A 12972-nucleotide genomic window follows, 5' to 3' on the forward strand; every position below is an offset into this window, starting at 1 on the left:
CTTAAGTAGGGTTTCCCCTTGCTCTGCAAGGGCCGCAGCTTTTATGGAGCGATGGGTAACGACGCTTCGTGGTTGACTGTTGTTGATGTGTGCAGAGGGTCCCTGGTTCGCGCCCGTGTCGGGGCGAGGGGACGGTTTAAAGTTATACTGTTACATTGATGCTGTTGACCCGGATCACTGGTTGCTGCGGAAAAAGGAGGAGGTTGAAAGGGGGGTGAGTGTAACGGATGTGAAATGGCTAGTTAGGGGCCTCCCGGGTGGCGCAGTGGTCTAGAGCACTGCATCACAGTGCTAACTGTGCCACCAGAGTCTCTGGGTTCGCCCCCAGGCTCTGTCGCAGCCGGCCGCGACCGGGAGGTCCGTGGGGCGATGCACAATTGGGCTAGCGTCGTCCGGGTAAGGGAGGGTTTGGCCGGTAGGGATTTCCTTGTCTCATCGCGCTCCAGCGACTCCTGTGGCGGGCTGGGCGCAGTGCGTGCTAACCAAGGGGGCCAGGTGCACGGTGTTTCCTCCGACACATTGGTGCGGCTGGCTTCCGGGTTGGAGGCGCGCTGTGTTAAAGAAGCAGTGCGGCTTGGTTGGGTTGTGCTTCGGAGGACGCATGACTTTCGACCTTCGTCTCTCCCGAGCCCGTACGGGAGTTGTAGCGATGAGACAAGATAGTAATTACTAGCGATTGGATACCACGAAAATTGGGGAGAAAAGGGGATAAAAAAAAAAAAGAAAAAAAAAAAGAAATGGCTAGTTAGTTAGCGGGTACGCGCTAGTAGCATTTCAATCAGTTACGTCACTTGCTCTGAGACTTAAGTAGGGTTTCCCCTTGCTCTGCAAGGGCCGCGGCTTTTGTGGAGCGATCGGTAACGACGCTTCGTGGTTGACTGTTGTTGATGTGTGCAGAGGGTCCCTGGTTCGCGCCCGTGTCGGGGCGAGGGGACGGTTTAAAGTTATACTGTTACACACTCATGTTGAGTGGTCTAGTTTGCCCCCTTTCCTCTGCACTCAACTTTCTTTCTTGGCCAGAGTACACATTTTAGATTTATTATTGTTGTTATTATTTTATTATTACTACTGTACCTACATTCTTAAAAACTAAGACAGAAAAGTGTAAACAAAAAAAATCTGGAAAAGCCGTAAGAGGAAAAAGCACGGTGGGATGGGGGATTGAGGGATGGGTAGAGAGAACAGTAGAGGGCTTTGAAAACTATTATTGCTGAAATAACCAAATTACTTTTGTGACTAGAGTCTAATACTTCCTGTGGCACACATATAGATATGATAGGGTATGATAGGTCACCACCAAAAATGATTCAGAAGTGTGCCAGGCCTTGCAGTCCCAAGATAGAAGGGGAGGGGGGGGGGGGGGAATTCGGCAAGCAACTTGCGAAACCCCCCCCCCCCCCCCCCCCTTCTAATTTCCTTAATTTTGTGGCTAGAGTGAAATAATTTCTGTGGCACACATCAGAGTCAAATACTTTCTATAGAACAAACTTCACAACAGGATAGGCAACCGAAATGAATAATTCATGCATGTGTGTTATATTAAACATAGAGGAGGGACTAAAATGTAGGCAAGCAATAAACATTTCAGAACAACTACTAGTCGAATAAGACATGGGAGAGATGACGAATTTTGGCAGAGATTTATTTATAGACTAATACACTTGAAACAAATAGCCAAACCGAAAACTGCAGACATTACTAGTGCCTCCCCGCGATCAAACGTCATAAAAAATAAAATGAAACACATCCTAAAGTGATCAGAAATCTCAACTAGCAAGCAAGTTGCAGCAGAATTGAGTGCGTGTGAGTTCACGCGAAGAGGGAGGAGAATTCTGGCAAGGGGGGAGCTCGGGAGAGGCGAAGGTCGAGTCATGCATCCTCCGAAATATGACCCGCCTAACTGCGCTCCTTAACACCCGCAAGCCGCATCAATGTGTCAGAAGAAACGCCATTCAACGGGTGACCGGAGTCAGCTTGCAGGCACCCAGCCCGCCACAAGCAGTCGCTAGAGCGCGATGAACCAAGTAAAGCCCCACCGGCCAAACCAGGGTCTGTAGTAACGCCTCTAGCACTGCGATGTAGTGCCTTATACCCATGCTCCACTCGGGAGGTTTCCATATTTGCACATTTTAAGTGGGAAATTCAAGCATGGAACAATAGTACACACATTTCAGAACTCATGCACAGATATGCACCCATGTATTGCAATAATGAATATTAACACTTAAATGATCAAAATAGTTATAGTAAAATGTATAGAAAAATTCTCTGAGCCTCTCAGGCTACACAATATCTATAAATACTCAGTCATCAAAATCCCGTTAAAAATGCTGGTGCGCAAACTTAAGTGTAGTCTTGCTAATGTGCTGTAACTTGAGTTCTCTCCCCATCCAATAAGGTATGCGTGGGGTTCCAGCTTGTAAACTGTCCTATCTTTAATATCCTTTTGTGTGGCATCCGTGAGAAATGACTTGATAAGACTGAAGTGGGAATAATCAAGTGCCCTTTATTTCTCTCAACGCCTTACTCCACCCTATTGTCCTCATCAGCTGTTATAGGATGATCCATAGCTGGTGTGCGTTGGTGAAGCCTCAGAGCCATTTGACATCTGACCTGTTTTCATCTCCTCCTGACCGGCTGTGATTCGACTAGACTCCTGCAGGCCCAGGCCTGTAGTCTCAATGGGCAACAGCATGGACGCTCCTGTGGCCAGCAGGCAAAGGATGCAGTATACAGACAGTGTGAGGTACACAGACTTCTTGAGCAGCACCTGTATGGGCCAAAATAGCTGGATGTTAGCAGTGCTGGGGAGCCAGAGGGCCGGGAGTCCTCTGAGGGGGCAGGGTGTCTTAGATTCAAATGAAGTAAAACAAGGTCATGATTACCTGTGACACAAAGGGAGTTAGAAGGGCACCCCCCCTGGCCATCCCACTGCAGGTCCCGATGCCCAGAGCTCTGGTGGCTGTAGGATATACCTACAGAAAAAATAATTTATACAAAAAGTCCTCAACAGCAGAAGCTGTGGTTTTGGATGTCAAGTACCTACTGATGGAGAAAAAAATGCTTACCTCGGGTGTGTAGACATAAGCAACTTGGAATCCCCCAGTGATGAATGCTCTGGCAATGAAGATGAAGACTGTCAGAGCTACCCTGTAGACCAAGTGTATGAGACATCAGCAGAGCATGAACACAGCTGTCACCCCCACACAGCGTTAAGAGAATGGGTGAAGCCAAATTAGTGACTAACTGGGCCAGTTCAAATTGAAGGCCCTTGATTACCAAGGTGCTCCGATCTTGGACCTGGTCAAGGTGAAGAGCGCACTTACCTTCCAACACAAGCATACAGGGGCAAAATGCACACAGAGAACATCATGAAACACATTGCCATGCTTTTCTTCCTGCCAATCCGATCGATCACAAACAATGTCAAAAACAGACCTGCAGAGACAGGATTTAAAAAAAACTGACATACAGAATGTCCCACTCAGCACATCAACAAAACACAAGATTCAGTTCCGTTAAATTACTGCTGAACAGTATCTATGGTACATAAATGCCTTAAATGTCATTCACCTGGAAATTCAGCTAAGGTGGTCCAGAGTAGGTCTTTGTAGTCATCTAACGTCAAGTATTTGCATTCCAGGTTGCACTTTGGCTCAGTCTTTGCACCTTGGGTGATGACTGGAGGTACATATTTTTTAAGTCAAAGGTTCTAAAAGAGCAACTAGAAGGGCAGGCTTGCAGGACTGTTTACCATGTTTGATCGTTAGGGTGGTGCAGGAGTTTCTCCTTAAGACTATCAAAAAGGGAAGTTTCGACCTTTCAGAGTAACATGCAGACCAGCTGTCACTCACCACCACACGTGTCTCCTGCCTGGAATAGCTCAGTGGTCAGGAGGACCAGGCCATAGTAGGAGAAGGCATTGGCAAACCTGAGACAGAAACCATACAAACACAGATCACACAAAGGGCCCAACTCTAGGTTTCTGAGGTTCTCTGAACTGGGAGGACAGGGTGCACTGGTTGAGCTAATGAGATGCCTGTATAATGAGAGCAAAATCGACCTACCATATAAACCACAGGAGAAGAGTGGTTCTGCGATATTGAGGAGTTAAGAGATCTCGGATCCTACCACGCTCCTCCTGCTTTACAAATATATAAAAAGCACACCCAAGCGATTGTCGTGAATACACAAAACGTTGTCAGCTAAGATGGTCTCAGATAAACATATACCACATGAATGCACACACCACACCAATTATACGGTTTCACCTGTTTATTGGCAATAAGCTTCCCAAGAGGCATGGTCTTCCCATTGTCAGCAGCGATGAGTCTTAACGTTTTCATAGCATTTTCCATGTTTCCCGAAAGCACATCAAAGCGGGGGCTCTCAGGCAGCCACTGTATCAGACACAGACACATGCATATGAAACACTTCATCCACTACCTATGTGTTCAGTATCACCCACCTTTGTGCTGCATGTCAACCATCGTCTCAGAACCATAGATACCGCAGGTCTCAGTTCATTCGTAATACTTACAAAACAGAAGGTAACAAAGACCACCAGGGGTGCAGTAGACAGGCCAAGCAGCCACCGCCAGCCCATGGTAGGCATGATCCAGATGGCCAGAAGGACCTCAAACACAGCGCCTATGGCCCAGAATATCTGATGGCCGCCAAGACAAGAGGATTAAGCACTGTAGGATGGAACACTACTCCAGAAATGGTTTATTTTCTTATGAGATAAAACTAATGCTAGAAAAAATATGATTAAATGCCAGTGGACAGAAAGTACCTCAATCAGCATTACGCAGGTGGCCCTTGACTTCCTTGGGAGGAACTCAGAGTACAACGTCACCCTGAAAGAAAATGTCCATTAATGAATCTAAAAATGACTTTTCTACCTGATGCAGAGCACAACTATAAGGAATTCAAATAAGCACGGCATACAACATTAACTTATACAGGTAATAGGGTAGCCCGGTATTGGTCAGAAAATCAAACAGTTACCTTGGCTATAAAATAGAAGGTTCCACAGCATCAGTTACATTCAGTACAAAATAAACTACTATCAGTCAGCATTTTATTAACAAAAGGCAGTATTTTTTGGTCCTGAATCACTGAGTCTGGAACCAGTTCTATCAATCAGACTCAGGGCTAAAAATACACTTGTTTTGTTCCTGTTTGGAGCGTTATTGTTGCTCTGCCATCTTCACAGGTCTAACTGTCCCAAGAGAGAATGTCAGTGTGCTACAATAACAGGGTTCTGTTAATTCAGCCTGATCAGCTCCACTGCAGATAAACCACATTTAGGAAAGGTTCAACTCGGATTGAGAGACTAACGCAGTCATTTCAAAGACATCAGTCATTTCAACAGTACTTTACAGTGCATCTCCATGATACTGTTAAAGTGGCGTTTAGGGTGAATTTATGATGATCATCTTTCATGTACGACTGTCATCATCTTGGAAATCTGAACAGTGACGTTGTTGTACAACAAAGTCTGATGTGTTCTATTCCACTGCATTGCAACAGAGTGTGGCACTGAGGAAGCCAGGTCAGGTGTGCTGTATGTGCCTTATGGAGTACATCACTCACGACTGTGGGGCTCCTCCGATGCCAAAGCCCACCAGGCCGCGCAGCACCATGACCCAGCCATACGCCGGGGAAAAGGCACTGAGGAAGCCGTAGTATAGGACCCACATCATACACATCGTCAGGCCCTGTTCACCACACAAATACACAGTGTACAAAACATTAGGAACACCTTCCTAATACTGACCTTTTGCCCTCAGAACAGCCTCAATTCCTAGGGGCATGGACTCTACAAGGTGTCGAAAGCGTTCCACAGGGATGCTGGCCCATGTTGACTCCAATGCTTCTCACAGTTGTGTCAAGTTGGCTGGATGTCCTTTGGGTGGAGGACCATTCTTGATACCCACGGGAAACTGTTGAGCGTGAAAAACCCAGCAGTGTTGCAGTCCTTGACCCAAACTTGTGCGCCAGGCACCTACTACCATACCCTGTTCAAAGGCACTTAAAATATTTTGTTTTGCCCATTCACCCTCTGAATGGCACACCTGTGCAATCCATATCTTCTTCTTCGGAGTTTAATGGCGGTTGGCATCCAATATGTTGCATTAAAGAACAGGGGCGGCAGGTAGCCTAGTTGTTAGAGTGTTGGACTAGTAACTGAAAGGTTGCAAGATCGAATCCCCGAGCTGACAAGGTAAAAAAAATCTGTTGTTCTGCCCCTGAACAAGACAGTTAACCCACTGTTCCTAGGCCGTCATTGAAAATAAGAATTTGTTCTTAACTGACTTGCCTAGTTAAATACAAGTGAAGTGTATTTAACAGGTGACATCAATACGGGATCATAGCTTTCACCTGGTCAGTCTATGTCATGGAAAGAGCAGGTGTTCCTAATGTTTTGTACACTCAGTGTATTTCACCATCACATGACCAAATCATAGCCGTAAGATCTCAACCTTTTATACATGTTAAACAATTGCAGACTGAAACTTACTACTTTTCTGCCGTACTTGTCAGATATATTTCCCCATAGAGTCGAGCTGAACATCATCCCAATGAACACCACCTGAGAGAGAAGAAGTGACCTGATGACATCACTGGAACGTTGACACCCAATGAATGATTACTACAAATACTATCCTATTAAAATGTTGGCTGTATGCCTTCAGCATTTCCTCTCTAGCTGGTGGCTACCCTCACAAGCCTTAATGAAGCCTATATGATTAGGTCTAAAGTGATGATGACTACATGGCGTAATCAAACCAATGCGATAAAGCTTATGAGAGAATAACCCCAGTCTAGATGCCTAAGAGATAATGTTTAGGTGACAGAATGAGACTGACCGATGTTAGCATAGCCACCTTCCAGCTGGGCAGCATCCACTCACAGTGCAACTGAGGGGATAGGATGCTCAGGATCATCATCTCCATGGCGTCCGCCATCTACAGTAAACACAACACGAGAGTCAGTGAGAAGCTCATGATTAGAAAGGGTTGTTGTTCCACAAATTTAAAAGATTTAAGGTCATGTCGGTCATAGGAATCAATCCCACTCTCTCACCCATGACAGTCCAGTAAGGATAGAAAGCTTCCACTGAAACTTTCCAAAGCCGATGGCCTCCACTGCATCCTCCACTGTAAAGGTATCTGACAGGGCAGAGAAAAAGACGTGGTCAAGTTACAATAAAATCCCAAAACAACATATTACATGTTCTATCGTTCACAAACTTTCCCATACATGAGGCTTTTTCTACATCAGACCAGGAATAACTTCATTAATATTATGAACCATGATCAGAAATGGTAACTAAATCAATGTAACAATTGGACAAGCGCTAACATGATATTAGGTGCTGAATGATGATGTTAGAAGAGAGAGATTGATTGGTTGTTTAACTGGCATAGACGTTTGTGTACAATTAGTGTTAATTGGATGAAAAGTTGGGTAACATTCAAGATAACAATGCCACGTTTTAAAATGTATAGGTTTTCTCGTATCAATAAGTAATGGTAAACTGAGAAATAGTGTTGATGAATTGAGTGGACAGTGGTTTAGTCAAACTCAAGCTTTGGGAGAATTTGTATGGTTCAGTATTTAGTTTGAATAGCATATTTTCATAAATCCATTGGTTCAAGAGCATCGGGTAATTCTAAACAACAAATGAGCAGTCAATAGATGTGGACGAAACAAAATATAAATCAGTATGTGAAACCTTCAGTGGGGTCCTGTCCTGTCCTGCGCTCCCCAAGGTCCACAGTCTGCATCCCCGTGGTGTAGACCTCATAGTCTCCACACTGATCCTCCTCATCGTGACGCAGACTGTCTCCCGCTGTACCTCGAAACGTCACCACACTGAAACCAAACAATAGACATCTTAAACAATACAGAGAAAGCAATAGATCTAGAGAATGACAACATCCTGATGTGACTTCCTGAACGCCATTGGTTTATTTCATACTGAATCTACTGTATTGTCCATGATGACTATTCAATAGGCTACTCAAACTACTGCAAATTGAGAAAAGATGTGACTAAACTGAATAAAAAGAAGAAGAAACACTACTATGAAACAAATAAAGACTGAAAGTAAAAAGATTTGGGGCACCTTAAATGAAATGTTGGGCAAAAAGGTCAACTCAGCTCCATCATTCATTGAATTAGATGGCTCATTCATCACAAAACCCACTGATATTGGCAATTACTTTGATAATTATTTTCATTGGCAAGATTAGCAAACTTAGGCATGACATGCCAGCAACAAACACTGACACTACACATCCAAGTATAACTGATCAAATTATGAAAGACAAGCATTGTAACTTTGAATTCTGTAAAGTGAGTGTGGAAGAAGTGACAAGCCACCGGGGTCTGACAACTTCGATAGAAAATTACTGAGGAAAATAGCGGACAACATTGCCACTCCTATTTGCCATAACTTCAATCTAAGCCTACTAGAACGTTTGTGCCCTCAGGCCTGGACGGAAGAAAAAGTAGTTACGCTACACAAGAATAGTAAAGCCAACTTTACCTGCTCAAATAGCTGATCAATCAGCCTGTTACCAACCCTTAGTAAACTTTTGGAAATAATTGTGTTTGACCAGATACAATGCTATTTTACTGTAAACAAATTGACAACATACTCTCAGCATGCTTATAGGGATGCAACAAGCACGGCACTTACACAAATTACCAGTGGTGGAAAAAGTACCCAATCTTCATACTTGAGTAAAAATAAAGATTCCTTTTAAAAAAATTACTCAAGTAAAAGTGAAAGTCACCCAGTAAAATACTACTTGAGTAAAAGTCTAAAAGTATTGGGTTTTAAATGTACTTAAGTATCAAAGTAAAAGTATAAATAATTTAAAATGTCTTACCAGACAACATGATTTTCTTGTTTTTTAAATTTACGGATAGCCAGGGGCACAGCTCAACACACAGACATAATTTACAAATGAAGCATTTGTGTTTAGTGAGTCCACCAGATGTTCTCTTGATAAGTGTGTGAATTAGACCATTTTACCGTCCTGCTAAACATTCAAAATGTAACGAGTGCTTTGGGTGTCATCGAAAATGTAAAAAGTACATTCTTTTCTTTAGGAATGTAGTAGAGTAAAAGTAAAAGTTGTCAAAAATATAAATGGTAAAGTAAAGTACAGATATCCCAAAAAACTACTTAAAAGTACTCAAAAGTATTTTTACTTAAGTACTTTACACCACTGTAAATGGATTGATCATTGGCTGAGAGAAATTGATGATAAAAAGATTGTGGGAGCTGTTTTGTTAGACTTTAGAGCAGCTTTTGACATTATTGATCATAGTCTGCTGCTGGAAAAACATATGTGTTATGGCTATACACCCCTGCTATAACAGAACACAGAGGGTGTTCTTTAATGGAAGCCTCTCCAACATAATCCAGGTAGAATTAGGAATTCCCCAGGGCAGCTGTCTAGGCCCATTACTTTTTTCAATCTTTACTAATGACATGCCACTGGCTTTGAGTAAAGCCAGTGTGTCTATGTATGCAAATGACTCAACACTATACACGTCAGCTACAACAGCGAGTGAAATCACTGCAAGACTTAACAAAGAGCTGCAGTTAGTTTCAGAATGGGTGGCAAGGAATAAGTTAGTCCTAAATATTTCAAAAACTAAAAGCATTGTATTTGGGACAAATCATTCACTAAACCCTAAACCTCAACTAAATCTTGTAATAAATAATGTGGAAATTGAGCAAGCTGAGGTGACTAAACTGCTTGGAGTAACTCTGGATTGTAAACTGTCATGGTCAAAACATGTTGATACAACAGTAGCTAAGATGGGGAGAAGTATGTCCATAATAAAGCGCTGCTCTGCCGTTTTAACGACACTATCAACAAGGCAGGTCCTGCAGGTTATAGTTTGTTCGCACCAGTCGTGTGGTCAGGTACCACAGAGGGACCTCTGAAAATGACAATTGGCTCAGAACAGGGCAGCACGGCTGGCACTTAAATGTACACAGAGAGCTAACATTACTAATATGCATGTAATTCTCTCATGTCTCAAAGTGGAGGAGAGATTGACATGCTGAATGCACCTAGGTGTCTGTTTAAACTGCTTGCACACAGCTCAGACACCCATGCATACCCCACAAGACATGACACCAGAGGTCTCTTCGCAATTCCCAAGTCAAGAACAGACTATGGGAGGCGCACAGTACTACGTAAAACCATGGCTACATGGAACTCTACTCCACATCAGGTAACTGCAGTAGAATCAGAAGCAGCTAATGGGGATCCTTAATAAATACAAATATAAATGACAACAACAGCAACAGGAATCAATCTACTGATAACATGGCAAGCCCAGAGTACCTGGGTCATTCCAGCAATTGGGTGCCTTTTGAGTAGTGTAACTTGGTAAAAAAAATACATTTGATTTCACCTCATTTTAACATTCTGTCATAAAGAGCACATGTTCAACTAAATAGAAAAACATGTTTTCCAATCTCAAGAGGTAAGTGACTATTAAGTGCCAAATAAAGTAACAGGGTTGACTGTAACAGGTTGAATATTTCATCTTACAACAGCCATAAATCCCCATGTGACAAGACGTTTATTGTGTGCAACACGGAGGTGCAATTGAAAGTAAGCTTCACAATTAAAAAAAAAACATTTCAACATTTCTAGCCTATCTATGGGTAACACAGTTGACATGTTATCTTCGACCCACTCACTTTTCCACCACAAAATACCAGAACATGGCCAAAAACAGTAGAACCAGCTCACCTGCTTTTACACTATGGTTTGATTAAAATAGATATTCAAATGTATTCTTTTTTTTAATATATTTTTTTAAAGGAATAGTTTCACCACATTAAAACAAGAGTTCAAGTAAAAGGGTTGACCTTAAAATGTGGGACAGCTGTACATGAATCACTAATGAATCACACATGAAATAAATAATTATTTAGAAATTACTTTGTCAAACCAACTTAATAAATAGGGCTTTACAATGGTGGTGAAAACTTGGGAGACATTTGGGTTTAAGTGGGTTAAATCTTAACGCAGAATTTGGGGAAGTTAGCTGTCACGCCTTGATCTGCTTCACCTGTACTTGTCCTTGCCCTTGTCTGCACCGCCCTCCAGGTGTCACACATCTTCACCACTTATCCCATGGTATTTATACCTGTGTTTTCTGTCTGTCTGTGGCAGTTTGTCTTGTTTGTTCAAGCCTACCAGTGCTTTGTGTCTCAGCGCCTGCTTTTTCCCAGTCTCGCTTTTCTCACCCTCCTGGTTTTTACCCCCGCCTGTCCTGACTCCAAATACAGATATGCATCTGTTGGTTACAGATACCTTTTTAAAAAATGGGCCTCACAATGGGCCCTTAGGAACTCGTCGTAGTATGTTTGTGCATTCCAATTGCCAATCGATAAAATGCAATTGTGTTTGTTGTCCATAATTTATGCCTGCCCATACCATAACCCCCCTGCCACCATTGGGCACGCTGTTCACAATGTTGACATCAGCAAACCACTTGCCCACACAACGCCGTACACATGGTCTGCGGTTGTGAGGCCGGTTGGACGTACTGCCAAATTCTCTAAATCGACGTTAGTAAATGGTAAAGAATTAACAAATCTCTCGCAACAGCTCTGGTGGACATTCCTGCAGTCAGCATGCCAATTGCACGCTCCCTCAAAACTTGAGACACCTGTGGCATTGTGATGTGTGACAAAAGTGCACATTTTAGAGTGGCCTTTTATTGTCCCCAGCACAAGGTGCACCTTTGTAATGATCATGCTCTTTAATACGCTTCTTGATATGGCTGTCAGGTGGGTAGATTATCTTGGCAAATGATAAATGCTCACTAAAAGGGATGGAAACAAATTTGTGCACAACACTTTAGAGAAATAAGCCTTTTGTTTATATGGAACATTTCTGGGATCTTTTATTTCAGATCATGAAACATGGGACCAGCACCTTACATGTTGCGTTTACGTTTTTGACGTGTATAACAGGATTTTAAAATTCAATATTGGTGCACAATTTCTACTTACAATATAAAAGGGCACTCATTTCATGGAATGACCCAGCTATGCAAAGTATCCAGTTTTCTTCCCCCTACAGGTATTATCTAACGGAACACTAGGTCAGTCACCTTGCACTTCAACTTATCGTTAAGTGTGATTCCATCAATAAAAAACTCCAGTAAGCTAGAATTTATGAGATTTAGATATTTACTGTACCTGATTTCAGGATCCCTCCATTGCTGGTAACTTATGTTGGATGTTTTCCCCCAGTTGCTCATGTCGATAAGGCTGAAGGACAGGGACTGAGAGCACCTGGTTTTAGGTGTTGTTGAGTTGGTTAAACCTGCTGGGGCATCTTCTATCTCAAATTACAGTCAGTCATCCAATAGGAATTAATCCCTCAGGGAAGGGAGAGGGAGGAGTTAAATCTACTGTAAACAACCTTTTGAGAGAGGAAGGAAGAAGAATGTAAAAGACAATGAACTTTAAACCATTGGCCTCATACTGCCTAATTGTACCATTGTCACTACTATGTATTATGTATACATAAGGGTTATACAACCACTTTTACAAATGGTACTTGGGATATATACACAGTATGGATATGAAAATAACCACTTTGTCGCAATACTCCAGACGGACAGTAGACGGTGCTCTTGCATCACACTAGTGCCTACCAAAGTGCACTATTGACATTTAAGTGAACCAGCTGAAAAACCTCAAGGTCAAAGGTCAATTAGGGGGCGCTTATATTTGTCCAGTTTCACACAACTGTGTAACCTGTACAAGTGTGAGGTGCATTTTTTTTTGCATATGCCACTTCCCCTGAGACACCATCAGAGCGGGGTCACGGGCATCAGAGGGGTATAGCGGTCTGTCAGATTCATCTCAGGATTGAAGTCTTTAGTAACAATAGCAAATGGCATCTGTAA

At 42.8% G+C, this 12972-nt stretch overlaps 1 protein-coding gene across 3 annotated transcripts; it reads right to left on the reverse strand.

Moving 5' to 3' along the window:
* Positions 1 to 1626: 1626 nt before the first annotated feature.
* On the reverse strand, positions 1627 to 12936 carry LOC129818609 (synaptic vesicle 2-related protein-like). Of its 3 annotated transcripts, none has more exons than XM_055874687.1 (16): positions 12257 to 12936; positions 7745 to 7884; positions 7093 to 7178; positions 6876 to 6974; positions 6527 to 6598; positions 5599 to 5723; positions 4796 to 4859; positions 4541 to 4666; positions 4272 to 4400; positions 4068 to 4141; positions 3855 to 3931; positions 3574 to 3681; positions 3327 to 3438; positions 3069 to 3150; positions 2886 to 2975; positions 1627 to 2770 (listed from the first exon to the last, which is right to left on the reverse strand). In XM_055874687.1, exons 1-16 carry the CDS (start codon positions 12316 to 12318, stop codon positions 2546 to 2548), a joined length of 1671 nt encoding a protein of 556 aa, XP_055730662.1. In that variant the 5' UTR covers positions 12319 to 12936; the 3' UTR covers positions 1627 to 2545. The 3 variants fall into 3 exon arrangements, with proteins under 3 accessions (XP_055730662.1, XP_055730663.1, XP_055730661.1); XM_055874688.1 differs by having other exon boundaries at positions 3069 to 3117; positions 4068 to 4144; XM_055874686.1 differs by having other exon boundaries at positions 4068 to 4144.
* Positions 12937 to 12972: the final 36 nt, after the last annotated feature.

This window comes from Salvelinus fontinalis, chromosome 21 (genome assembly GCF_029448725.1).
Source record: "Salvelinus fontinalis isolate EN_2023a chromosome 21, ASM2944872v1, whole genome shotgun sequence".
NCBI lineage: Eukaryota > Metazoa > Chordata > Actinopteri > Salmoniformes > Salmonidae > Salvelinus > Salvelinus fontinalis.